Here is a 14544-nt window from a genome sequence, read left to right on the forward strand (position 1 = left end):
AAAGTTTTCACTAAAAGTCCACATATTGAAGGAACATCAATTTGGAGGTTTTTAATAATCTGAAGAACCCTTTTAAACTATAAACAACTTTTTTCAATGGAAATGTTTAGTGAATGTTATAGTCTCTTCGCTGAACTATCAATAACAATAAAGGTTTAAGGTTTTAAGGTTAAAATGTATAAAATGAATATATGCATTGATGAATCTTTCGATAAACTCAGTAACATTAATTTACAAAACAGATGTGAACTTTAATTTCATCAACAAATTCTAGACAAATATCACAGTTTCCACAGAAATATTGAGCAGCACAACTGTGTTCAACATCGAAAATAATCAGAAATGATTCTTGAGCAGTAAACCACAGAAATAAATTACACTTTAACAGAGATTCACATAAAAAAAAAATGTTTTAGATTCTAATAATATTTCACTGGTTTTACTGGTTTTTGATAAAATAAACAGCTTTAGTGATTTCTTAATTAACAAACTTTAATGGTACTCTTATGCATTTTAGATTTTAAAAAGTGTGAACATTCTTTTGCATATTTTATTTAATATTCTTATGTAGCCTTAAGTATTGCTTTAATGTAGAGGTAAGCCTGTGCCATTTGCCATCAGGGTCTTGCATCACATTTTCTGTCACAACATACTAAAAGATTCATGTTCATTCAGCGCTTGACTTCAGTTTGTGCTCATCACTGAACTGCAGTAATTATAATGTGGTCTGGGGCAGATTGTTCTCATTCATCATAAATCATGCGTGTGTTTTATTTTTATTTTTTTCTAACAACACAACATGAATCTAAATTTGAACGGTCACAGAAACCGATCATGAGCAGTCTGTCTCTCTCAACAGCTCCTTCATTCTCTCCTCGTTCCACTGTGTTAAAATCATAACTCTCTTAATAAGTGCAGATATTGCATGCAACGAAATTAATTATGAATCTCTGCACTGGCGTGAATCTGAGCGTTATGAGCTGTCGACTTCCAGCCGGTTTGAACGCCATCATGCCAGTGTCTAATTAAAACGCTATCGGTGCACAGCAGAGCTCTGTAATTATAGCAGTAAATTGAAATTCAAATTGAATCTGGAGCTTTTATTGTAAACATCTGTACAACTCAGTATTACTTAGTTGAGGTAGCAGGACTTTTTCAGAGCTGGAAGCTGATATATGTCATGACTAGACTGACTGAACCAGCGGAACAAGTGAATACTTCCTCTGGAGAATCATTAAATCAGAAAGTACCATCTCTCACTGAGTGCATTAAAAAATTCTAATGCAACTGTATTTTATTCACCCATCAATGGCTATTTTCATGCCAAAATCAATGCATTTTAAAAGAAACAAATTGACAACCAACTTACATCAATAACAATTTAGTGGCAAAAAAAAAAAAGTTGTTCTTTTCTGTGATACATTATTTTGGTACTTACTTTGGGCATGAAGTGGCGACCAGCATCAGCTCTGATCTGAGGGATCTTCTCAATTCTAGCGTAAGTGAGAACTTCATCCTCTGACAGCTCATTAAGATCTCATCTGATGGGGGGCATCGTTACCTGACTTCAACGAAACGTTCACCCTAAAATCAGACTCATGAGATGACTCCTCACCGTTCTGACAGACATCAGTGAACCGAATCAACCACTGATTCCACATAAGACAATTACAGTCTGATTAACTACCCACGATAACCAAAACTCTGCTGATTCACTGACAGCAGTAAAGCAGTTCAGTCACTTTATTAGGAGTGTGAATGATGAAATGCTACAGCACATGGGAAATGAATGAAACTCCTTTGAACTTCAGAAAAATCAAAGCAAATTCAGTTTCATCTAAATGGAAAACTGGAGACAAGGCTGGGCAGGAGACAAGATATTTACTATGTAATTTAAATGGCAACTAAATTTGTGTAAATATTGCAATGGTTTAAATGCTCGTAAAATTTCAGAAAGACGGTTTCACACCCTTCTCATCTCACAACCCGCAAGTATACAAGCATCAGAGATGTTTGAACATAGTCTTGAGTTTAAATTTCAAGAGCAAAAACACTGATCGAGTTAAGAATTTCAGTCCATTTACATGAATCACTTCTGAATGCTGCATTTCAATGAATCGATTCAAAACAATCAGATGATTCATCTTCCAAAAATGTTCACTGTAATCATGTGTGCCATTTAACATGCTTCAACATGTTTCAGTAAAAATATATATACAGTAGAGGTCAATATTGCTATGCATTGTTCAGTTCATGTATTAAATATCATTCTTGTGTTCATTTAGTGAAAAACAGTGTCTTGATTATTTGAACTAAAGTTTCTTCTGCCACCAGTTACCGCTTGGTTGGAAAGACACAAGAACAAAGAATCTCAGAGCAATTGCATAAATATTGGAGGTGATTATATATTTAATTTATCATTAAATTCACTTTTTTAGGTCTGAGAAATTAATGACTTTGTGACAGATTTTTCCAATGATGAAGATCCAGTGGAAAAGATTTGATCACTGCAGAGTTTTGGAATAAGGTCACTAAAGTCTACATAAATCAATGTGCATTGAGAGTCCTTTACAGAAAAATCAGCTGTGCAGATGAGAAACAAAATCAGTAAAATAATTTCACTGATCTGCCACCGTTACAGCATGTCACTAAAGGCCAGAAACATTAAACATTTTAAGGGAGGTGCTTGTACAAAATGCAAAGTGGAAGACAGAGATGTAAAACTACGTAGGTAAAAGAATTAAATTTCACTTAATACTTTAAAAATAAATAACTTTTTGCCATCTTCACAGTATAGTTACATCATCTCTCATGCATGATTTCCAGAGACAAACATCAGCTCTAATCCAAACCCTAGTGAGCAACCTCACTGTCTACATAGGGAGCTTCAATAAACCTTCATTAGAGATTGAAATGAACTGAAACAAACTCCACAACGGTCAGCTAACAGCTCAACATCCTAATGGACGAAAATACATGAATCTAAGGAATCTTTCCAAAAACTCTCCTCTGCACACAAAAATACAGATTTGATAATCGCATGTTAATGAATTCCAATCATTCAGAAATAGGGTGCACATGTACGTTCATTCACAATTAGCATAATCTCGCCCATGAATTACACCTATGTGAATGACATGTACGCTACACTATGTTCTGGTAATCAGGTTTTCATAAAACTCCATCATAGTTGTATTCCTTCACAATTTCTTGAGAAGATATAAAGTTTAAAACGTTGTCTAGCTGGCCAGCTCACTGGGTTTAGGGTTAGGGTTCATGTTTCTTTTTCTACCATCATTATACTACAAACACAGAAGATCCAAGAACAAAACCCACAGAAGATCCTCAACCATTCCCAACACTCCGTGTGTGTGTGTGTGTGTCTTGGTTTGGGCTTGAAATGTTTCCTTAGATTTTTATTTTATAAACTCAGACAGCAGCTCTAATGATCTGTGGGCGGCTGCTAAAACCCTAACATTTCTGCATAAGAACGAAGCAAAAGACACTGTTTGAGAACCAGAGGCGCATTAACCATCTGGGTTTTGACATCACAGCTACAGCACTCTGAAGTTGCCAAATTACCTTTGACTGCCAAAACCGCTGCCATTTTGGTTTTTACACAAATATCAGAGCTTTCATAATTTGCCAGTTCCCTGAAAAATAGTCCATCTGGTGCATCAGAATACGCCTATTTCTCTACTATAAAACAGCATCTGAGTAGTATGTTCAAATTCGTAAAATAGCAGGCAAAAGGTATCTGATCTACTACTAGCGGACAGCTTACAATCCCATGAGTAGTTTTGAATGGCAGCAAGGCGCAGCTGATGCCAACATTCATACTACAGACAATGATGTAAGAACATAATGCAAGTAGATATTCCTCATCAAATGTAGTATTTAAACACTACCAAATTTCAGATGCACTTCTTGTCTTGTTCAGTATTTTGACTTGTTTCCCAGTACAAGCATCGAAACATCCTTGGGAAAAAATCAGAACAATTTAAATTTTGTTTATGTTTTAAACAAAACAATTTGCCAACAATTTTCTCTGAAAAACAAGTCTTATCCTCCACAGTGTCTCATTTCAGGGAAGATTAAATGTTTTTAGGAGAAAATGGTTTTCTCAACCACAGCACCCATAATTGCAATCATTTCGACATGACCTGAACGCAGCATTGTATGGGATCTTTCTGCATTGAACACGTCACATGCTACACGCCCAGCTTCACCTAAAGATCGCTACACACTCAGGCTGGTGACATTGTTAGTCTGTTTTTGATATGATTGAATGAGTTTAAGTTCCTCATGTTCCAGAATATTCTATGCTACTCCGTGACTACTGCATCTCCTCTGAAGCATCCAGTGTAATAGCCTGTAGAAGAAAATACACTGTGTTGCTGTGGTCAGTAGCACAACAGGAAACAGATGTGTGTCATTCGAGATAAACATGGAGACGAGTTCACAGAAGAGACCACACAGTGTCTGATACCTGGACCAAACCACACATTTCATCTGTTCTTACGGCAGCCAGAACCCACAGTCTGGCTGCACGTCTTGGTGCCTAAGGGGGATGCATCCCTCTCAGATTCCTCAGTTGTTGCTTCAGTCCAGGGATCGAATCCATAAAGGCACCTCCCATCTTTATTCCGGACCGCTAGGCTCCCCAGTACTAAACTCCCAGTGCTGTTGCACCTCTTGGCCAGAGGCAGTGCCAGCGAATCAGGCGGGTGCAGACAGGTCAGAGAGTAGCTACTCAGATTATCCGATAACTGCTCAGGATTACCAGCCTGACTGGGTCCTCCAGCCCTAACCACGGATCCAGTGTCCTCATCGGAGGGGTCTTGTCGGATCCTGTTAGGATATGTGCAGTCACTGTATCTGCTCCGATTCCTCTGGTGCCCCCTGGTGGCCTGGAGGTTGAACAGAGTCTGTGGTGTGCAAGGTCTCTGGGTGAGTTCTGGAGGAGGAATGTGTGTTCTGCAGATCAGGGGTAGTGTAGAGACGCCCTCCTCCAGCATGGTCTCCAGGCTGCTCACCGAACTGCCAGTGGCCAGCAAGGAGTTCCTGTGGGACGTCTGCAGCGAAGAAAAGACAAGAGAGTCAGGAGAGAAACAAACCTGGATCTGGACATGAGAGTGTTTGGTGACCCAGATCTGCAACTGCAGATTTTCTGTCTGTGTGCACCTGGAAATCAGGTGCTTAGAAGGTGCTTAGTTGATAGTAAACTTTTGAGGAAGAACTTGATTTGACAGCATTTTCAAGTGCAGTAGCCTCAAAGCTCCAAAAGACATTCTAGTAGTTTGAACCAGTTAGTAGCAGGTAAACAAGATGTCCAAACAGCCCTGTGGTCTAAAGGTGGCCTCCCATCAAGTTCCACTGGGGGAAAAGAGGTCCATGGTCAATTGCCTATAGTGTATAGATGATTAAATCACTGCTCACACTGAAGTCACTTTCAAGCAGAGTTCTGTTGATTAGTGTGGCGAATCTGCATAACCAACTTGAACATAAACAAACCTTTTCTGAACTCCCAATTGCATGGAGTCCTTTTGGAATAACTGGATTTCACTTGCAAAAAAATTACCAAGCAATGGTAAATATGACTGCATCTTAAGTGGATGATTGTTGGCCAGAATAAGCTGCAAACTGGACCTCACCTGATGCTTGAAGTCAAAGTCTGTCTACTCAAGACCCCTTCATCCTTTTATTGTTTCCTAGACACTGGACTCTAAGTCCTGATTGAGTTTGAATGGTTATCTGTCATGTTTTTTTACCTGAGAGCCCATGACCCTGCTATTGGCCCCTGGGGACCTGAGAGAAGCCCATGAAGCCGGAGAGGCGTGTCTGGAGCCCGACTGGGCCGCTCCGATGGCTGGGCTGCCCTGTGGAATCACAGCGGTGGTAGGGTGGAAAAACTCAGCCGGGAGATGAAAGAGAGGTGAAGACGTCTGACCGTCTCCTCCACTGCCATCTGCCACAAACAAAACATCAGCCTATTTCAGTGGAACACAACAGGTGATTTTACACCACAGCTTCCCTTGTGAGAATTTCATTTATATGTGTAAAACTAAATATGTTATCAAGACAAACTTTGATGTTGATTTGGGAAAGCCTAACTAGAAGGTTTTAGAAGCTCAAACTTTAAGGGCCCTAACATACACCCGGTGCAATGCGACGCAAGGTGCAGCGCAAGTGTGTTTGCTAGTTTCAGTCCGGCACTGTTTTCATTTTCCAGTCCAACACCACGTTGTTTAATTAACAAATGCATTTGCGCCCATTTGTGCGCCCATGGGCGTACTGGTCTAAAAAAGAGGTGTGTTCAGGCAAATTGCTATTTTAAGGAGCTGAAAATAGACTGTGCCATAGATCAGCTCAAACCTGGTCTAAAGTCAATGGCGCAATATGTTTTTGTTATTTAAAGAGCGCGTTGGTAGAAAATGTGCCACTGGGCGGGTCCACACTGCGTGTTGACTTTGTCTATTGTACACAGGGATGCACATCACACAAACATGCCAAATATTAAAAACAAAAGGATTACAGTGTAAAATAATATTATTGTGTAGGCTACATAAATATAAAAATGTAATGATGGATAGACATATCATGTATTACAGTAAAATTAGGCTTCCTATTTGCAATTCAGCCTATTACTACTTATAACGATGAATGAAAGTCTACTTCATCCCATGCCTTCTTCACCTCAGGAAGCTTTGGTGGATTCCTGCTTTTACCATAGATGATCTGCTTGTGCGCTTTAACTTCGCGTACAAGAAGATTGGTTTCTTTGCTTGAGAAGCGTTCAGCTTTTCCACTAACAAATTCCGCCATGGAAATAGTGATCCACCCTAGCACGAGCGCATCTCACTCTTAAAGGGAATGGGAGATGACACTCAGATTGGTTTATTGAATGTTACGCCCATTACCCATTAAGAGAATAGGGACAACCCATTCCAAAAATGCACCCCGGCGCATGGACCGTCTTTCCATCGTTAAAATAGCAAAAGTGGATTTGGACATGCCCTAAGCGCACCTGCGCCATGCACTTTACACTTTGAGTTTATATCATTAAAATAGGGCCCTAAAAGTTTAAACTTTAAAGGTATTAAGGCCTTATGGGAAGTCGTGGCCTAATGGTTAGAGGGTTGGACTCCCAATCGAAGGGTTGTGAGTTCGTCTCGGGCCGGACGGAATTGTGGGTGGGGGGAGTGCATGTACAGGTCTCTCTCCACCTTCAATACCACGACTTAGGTGCCCTTGAGCAAGGCTCTGAACCCCCAACTGCTCCCCTGGCGCCGCAGCTTAAATGGCTGCCCACTGCTCCGGGTGTGTGTTCACAGTGTGTGTGTGTGTGTGTGTGTGTGTGTTCACTGCTCTGTGTGTGTGCATTTCGGATGGGTTAAATGCAGAGCACAAATTCTGAGTATGGGTCACCATACTTGGCTGAATGTCACTTCACTTTCACTTCACTTTCATCCAGTACCTCACGATCAGACAGATAAATACATTTCTAGGCAATTGGTTTGATGTTCTGGGAGGTTACTAAAGTGTTGCCGGTGGTTTCCTGAATAATATGGGTGGTTGCTATGGAGTTGCTAGGGTCCTATGTCTGGTTGCAAGGGTGTTCTTGGTGGCTTCTGTGGTGTTCCAGCTTGTTGATTAGTGTGGCACTGCTAGGTGGTTGCTAAATTGTTGCAAGTGGTTGCCTTGCAATTGAAGGTGGTTGCTTGGGTGTTGCTATGGAGTTTCTAGGGTGTTCTGGGTGGTTGCCAGGGTGATCTCAATGGCTCCAATGAGGCTGCTTTGGTGTTCTGGCTGGTTGCAAGATGTTTACTAGGGTGTTCTGTGTTGATGTTGGAAGTTTCCCATGTGGTCAATGAGGTGTTGCTAGGGTGTCATTGCTGGTTGCTATGCAGTTGCTAGGGTGTTCTTGTGGCTACTTGATAATTCTGGGTGGTTCTGTGGTGCTATGGGTTTATTAGGTGTTGCTATGCAGTTGCTAGATTATTTTGAGCAGTTGAGGGCTGACTGTTGCTAAAGTCTTGCAAGGAGGTCACAATGGTGGTTGTTAGGACATTGTGGGATGCTTACTAGTGTTGGTGTTAAAATGTTGCTATGTGGTTGTTAGGGTGTTGCTATGCAGTTCTTAGGGCGAGCATTCTTGGTGCTTGTGAGGCTGTTGTTAGGGTGATCTGGGGATGGTTGCTAGGGTGTTTAGAAAAAGCTGGACAAATGAATGGAACAGAACAAAGAACATAACAACTCGATATGGCCTCTTGAAGTGTAAGAACACATCTGGGGTAAACAACCCTTCAGAACACACAGATGGTGTCAGACCTCCGCCGTGAGCTGGAGACTGGAGCTGATGACCCGTCTCACACCGCACATCCCGTCTGTCTCGCTCAGGACTGCAGGCCTTGCTCGGAGGATGAAAGCTTCTGCACACAACCACGTCTGTGCTGAGGTCAGTGCTGCCCTGCTCCACCTGTACAGACACACAGCGGTTCATGTGCGTCTCATCACACACATCACACTGTCTCTACAGCAGTGTGACGCAGCATATTACAACTAAATCTGAATTGAGAACTGAAGTAGAGGAGAGGATTTTCAATGAATGTTCCAGATCCCCACACAACGCATGATATAATGATGACGTATAGAAATATCTCTCATAAATCTCAGAGACTATTAGGATGATAAGTTTAGTCTATCCCCATTTATTTCATGTGGACAAAGGGCAGCATGAACATAACTGCTAAATATTTGTTTTCCACTGAAAGGAGTTGATTCCCATTTTATGAACAAGAAGCAAAAACCAAAGATATCCATTCCCCTCAAAAATAAACTTTATAAATACCCAAAAAACAGGATTTTCCTGGCACACATAATACATTTATTAAGAGGCTATTATTTTAACATGGTTATAAACAACAGATAAAAAAAACTCCTCTCAGGTCTTTGGTAAAACACGTAGGGGAGTCTCTTTTTTATCTTTTGTTTATAGCAATGTAAAAATAAAGATTTAATTTAATTTTATGTTTTGGCTATAACAAAGTTTTGTGCATTATAACAATTGTTTTTCACCGCTGTAGTGCTCTCTAGCTACATTTTTTTAATAATTGATTTATAACAAATATTATACACACAAAAAAAATGACATGATATATGACATATGAAAAGTGTTGTACATCCATATAGAGTGGTGGAACAATGATAAAACCCGGAAGCGAGTTAGAATTTCAATGTGTTTTTTGAATGGGATTTTGGTTAAATCTCTAAAATAAGGTCCGAGGTTCACACAGGCTCAAGATACTTTCACGTTTTATTCTACGACATTAAATACACCAGTTACACCCCACTAATATTTTTTTTTTACTGTTATGTTTCTGAAAAACGGCGATTGCTAACAAGTGGCTAAATGAGACTACATGGCGCCATCTGAGACATATAACGTCATCACGCCAAACAGTTTATCAATTTACAGTAGTTTCCAGTAGTGGTATAATTTGTAATAACCAATTAATATGCATTTTTTCACGCATTTTATATTGTTGGTCGACAATGTTTTTTTGTTTTGCCCAGAAATGCACCACAAGTCTCCAGATGGAGGATGCTGATTTTATCACTATCCTACTGATGTGGAAACTCTGGGTTCATATGGTAAACCATTATAATTATTCCATGTTAACACCACATGTAATGGCATAGTCACAGTGAAAGTGAAACTTTGACGATGCATAGTGCTTAGAGCCACGTTAGATTAAAAGCTTACGGCCACGTGAAGCTGTTATGGAGCACATTGATTGAGGATTTTCTAAAGGCAAGGATAAAATAAGATTTTGTGTAATTTACCCACCCTAACAAAGCCGAAACATGGTACTTTATTCACTAAAATAAGTTTAATCTTATATTATCCAAAAAGTAGCTCGCTCCGATGTTACTTAATAAATTAAATGCACTATAATTTAATTGCAAAGTTTGTGGAGATAAATTTTTACATTTGACTTCTTGGTTTGTTAAATAAAAGCCTTTGAGATTGCGTTGACAAACATGTTTATAGTGCATTATTTTCAAGGTGTTTATTTATAAAATGTAGCACAGCTGTTAAAAGAAATGTACATACAATGTATGGTGCAACCTCATGCCCTTACTGCTGATCTATTTAAGTTCAAATAACTTGAAAGTAGTATGTATTTGTAGGTTTACTACAGAAAAACTCAATGCATTTAAAAGTCTAACTGACCAAGTTGATTTTTCTTTAAAAGGTTTAAACGTCAAGCTACGCCTATGGTGAGTGCAGGATGACAGATGATTTTCTTGATGTTTTTTGAAGTGTTGAGTGCAAGTCAAGTATGATCTTGTGCTTCCCCACAAGAGTCTGCCAGCAGAAGCACCAGAGACACAGATAGAGCGAGAAGATCCTGCTGAGACGATCCCAAAGGAGCTCCAAACATCAACCCAGAGCCTCATCCACTTATCAGTTAATTAAGCATGTCAATAATGATTAATCAGAGCAGAGCAGGGTGACTGTCACACAGCGCTGGGAGCTGGAGCGTCTTTACACACACACACCTTACAGTCTCTGTCCAGCAGCTGGTAGTCGCTCTGCTCGTCCAGGCTGATGTCATCAGTCAGCGCTGGTGAGGAGGATTTATCTGACATCAGCTCCGACATCAGAGACGTTTGCTCGACCTCTGCCAGCCGGATCTACAAAACACACACCATAACCACAGGAAGCTGTCAAAACACTGATGCATGCAGGGATCTGAACATTCATGCACATGACCTGCTGCGTGCGCGCACACACACACACAGTATGATCCATCACAGACAGGGTTTCAAATGCAGCTTCTTTTCTCATCACTGCTCTTAAAATCAGCCTGAAGGAGATCTCACACTGTATGCATTAATTACAACATGTTTCAGATGCTGTTTCCATGTTCATTTCATTTAGAATTAGTCTGTCATACATGATGATGTTTGTGTTAGGTATCCTCACCTCTCCTGATCGGCTCCTGCCGTCTCGTCTGATAGCTGGAGAGCAGTAATGGTGGAACACAGATCCGGAGAGATTATCAATCATCTGCATTTCTCCATCCAGCGAGTCCTTCATCAGCAGAGAGACGCTCTCCAGCCACTGGTTCTCCTGACACACATTTGTATTTGTTTCAGTGAATTCTTGTGAATTTTTCAGCAGCTAGAAAACTGATTCAAGGTTAAATTAGAGTGGCGTCTTGTTTTCATCCACACTGCATGTTGTTCATGATCAGAGTGTCTTAACTCTGAGCGTCCAGCAGTGTGAACGCCGACCGCGAGCAGCAATAAATCACTGTCAGTGTGAACCAGACATCAGTGTGAGATTCACTGCTCATCACATGTGGACAGATTGTTTTGTGTTTCAGCTGCGACTTCATTTCCTCTTATGACTCACAATGTGTCTCCATTAACACAGACTCACACACACACACACACACACACACACGCACATAATACACGATCACTGCGGGCTATCAGAAGTCACGAAGGAAATTTACAATAACTCAGTGTAATGATTCATGAAAGATTTATGACTGCTGTCCCGCTTCAAAAACAAAACCTTTACAGTGAGATTACAGGGGAATATTATCATTTCAATATACAGTAGATACTATTCATCAATACACCTGCTCTAATGACACTTCATTTACAGTGCAGTAAATCACACTAGACAAATGAAGCACTTTATCAGATATGAGTTATATGTTCATCAGCTGCATTGAATCTCAGTCTTAAAATTTGAGCTCAGTTTTAGGGTCCGTTCACACCATGATAGAAAACTATAACCATAAACAGAGTCGAGCATTTAAAGCAGCAGACGACAAAACTACAGCACAATTATGAAATAAATGAGTTATCATCTGTCAATATTGTTATCATTATAGTTATCATTTTTAGACTTAACATTATTGTTAAAGTTATTATTATCGGTATAGTTATCAATAATAGTTATCATTACAGTTATAGTTGTCATTATAGCTAAGATTATAGTTAAAGTTATTGCTATTATAGTTATCGGTTCTTGCTATATATGTTTATAGTTATCATTGTTATGGTTATAGTTAAAGTTAGTAAAAAAGTTAATAAAGTTAATGCTATAATTATAGTTATTAGTCATAGTTTATCATTAGACTTATACCTAACATTGTTAAAGTTATCGTTATTGTTGTTGTTAAAGTTATCGGTTATAGTTATCATTATAGTTATCATAGCTAACCTTATAATTATAGTTATTACGATACTTATAGGTAACATTATAGTTACTATTATAGATAAAGTTTTCTTTATTACAGTCATCATAATAGTTATCGGTCACAGTATCGGTTTCAAGTTATAATTATAGTTATTAGTTATTATTTATCATTAGACCTATACTTAACATTGTTAGAGTTATTGTTGTTGTTAAAGTTATCGGTTATAGTTATCATTATAGTTATCATAGCTAACCTTATAATTATAGTTATTGTTACAGATATCATTATAGTTGTTGCTATAGTTAATGTTGTCTTTATTATAGTTATCATAATAGTTATATCGGTTACAGTATCAGTTATTATGATTTCATTATTTATTTTTCATAGACACTGATTCAATTATTGGTTATAGTAATCATTACAGTTAATGTTATAGTAACTGTAACATCAACATTATAAACCAATCACAACGCGGTATGCAAATTTGATGACATCACAACTGCTATTCAGTTCCATTCTCAAACTTGAATTGGTTTAAATCTCAAAAATCTATTGTTTTATGTTTTCAGACTGACTTTAGTCAAATGTTTTGATTGTTTATTTACAGTAAATGACACTGGCTGTGATGTCTTCTGTGTCCGGTGTTCAGTATGTCAGCGAGGTCGAGCCGCACCTGTGCCGGTGAGCAGAGTTTCCTCTGGTTCTGCGTGTCCTGTGTGTTTCTGGACGGTGTCAGTCCGCTCTGGCTGGTGCTGGCGTGTGTGTGAACTGCAGCCATCGCCTCCTGCCTGTTCCCGCAGCCTCCTGCCGGTCTCTTGCCCACATCGGTCCCGGTTGGGCGCTCCGGACGCCCCAAACAGCACAGGCCGCCCTGCGCCAGCTCCATCTCAATCTCTGCGTCCATCTCTGCATCCTCCTGCGCCTCTTTATTGGAGTCGTCCAGGTGCTTCATCAGCACGGCCACCACCACGTTAATCAGGACGAACTGAGCCGTCAGAACGAAGCTGACGAAGTACATGGGCGAGATGATCTGCAGACTGGAGTTACACGAGTAGCTGTCGCCCGGCGGACACTCGCGCAGCGTGTCCTGGGAGCACAAACACACTAATGACTATCCACTTCTGTCATTTCCTTCACACCGGCTAATATAGAAAACACGAAATCAGCTAAATATCTCTCATGCATCACGGCTGCTGGTCGAACTGCCACTGCTGAGGAAAAGAGTGTCACGTCTGCTTTAAACATGCTGCTGTTTCACAAATGTGTCCCTGGAGCACAGAAGCAGGTTTATTTGTAGCAATAGACAATTATACATTGTATGGGCCAAAATGATTGATTTTTCTTTTATGCAAAAATCATTAAGATATTTAGTAAAGATCATGTTCCATGAAAATATTTTGTTAATTTCCTACCATAAATATATCAAAACATGATTTTTGATTAGTAATATGCATGGCTAAGAACTTAATTTGGACAATTTAAAGATGTTTAAAGATGTCTCAATGTTTACATTTTTTTTGTACCCTCAGATTCCAGATTTTCAAATAAATCGGCCAAATATTGTCCTATTCTAACAAACCTTACATCAATGGAAAGATTATTTATTCAGCTTTTAGAAGATGTATAATTCTCAGTTTTAAAATATTTGCTCCAGGGTCAAATATTGTCTGTTTTTGCTTAAGGCGAGACACTACAGGAAATAATAGTTTTTCATGAGATGTTGTTCTATTTTGCTTTCAGACTAGTGGAAAGAAAACATACAAGAGTTTAATGTAATGTACTCTGTATTTTTTGCATCAACATTTCAGTTTCAATCCATATCTTTAAAAAGATTTTTCTCTTTCAGTACATACACCAAACTTTGCGGTTTTATTCCTTTAAGGCTTTTACTGATAATACATCAGTCACCTGATACATATTTCACATTTTATTCCCAAAACATGGTGAAAATGTGTTTTTTCATAAATGTCTGATTCATGGGGTGATAAAAAGAGAAATTCTAAATCCCCTCTGGAAGAAAACAAAATCTAACAAACATTCTGAACCTGTCTCTATCCAATGCTCAGATTTCTGCTCTGAAAAAAGCTTGCAATTCAATGCATATTTATTTACTTTCTAATCACCTAGGGAATGTATTATGATATAAATTACTTTATACACCTTATATACCTTATACATTATCTTAATTCAGCATAATGTAGCTTAATGATTAATCAACACAATCTTTACAGCCATTTATCAAGCAGCACATCAATTGCTCACCTATTTTTTTTTTTTTAAATCCAGAAATCTAGTTGGATGTGACTGACTCAACACTGTA

The 14544-nt window shown here is 39.1% G+C and overlaps 1 protein-coding gene across 1 annotated transcript in view; it reads right to left on the minus strand.

The window, feature by feature from the left end:
• Positions 1-796: 796 nt before the first annotated feature.
• LOC128015289 (voltage-dependent T-type calcium channel subunit alpha-1I-like) overlaps positions 797-14544 on the minus strand; it is a 75374-nt gene continuing 61626 nt past the window's right edge. Inside the window, exons 31-36 of the mRNA XM_052599001.1 lie at positions 12898-13311; positions 10994-11140; positions 10567-10701; positions 8332-8479; positions 5772-5968; positions 797-5075 (exon numbers count right to left, since the gene is read on the minus strand). Coding sequence (XP_052454961.1) covers positions 4509-5075; positions 5772-5968; positions 8332-8479; positions 10567-10701; positions 10994-11140; positions 12898-13311 — 1608 coding nt within the window. The 3' untranslated portion in view covers positions 797-4508. The remainder of the gene's footprint in view (positions 5076-5771; positions 5969-8331; positions 8480-10566; positions 10702-10993; positions 11141-12897; positions 13312-14544) is intronic.

This window comes from Carassius gibelio, chromosome A6, assembly GCF_023724105.1.
Source record: "Carassius gibelio isolate Cgi1373 ecotype wild population from Czech Republic chromosome A6, carGib1.2-hapl.c, whole genome shotgun sequence".
Taxonomy (NCBI): Eukaryota; Metazoa; Chordata; class Actinopteri; order Cypriniformes; family Cyprinidae; genus Carassius; species Carassius gibelio.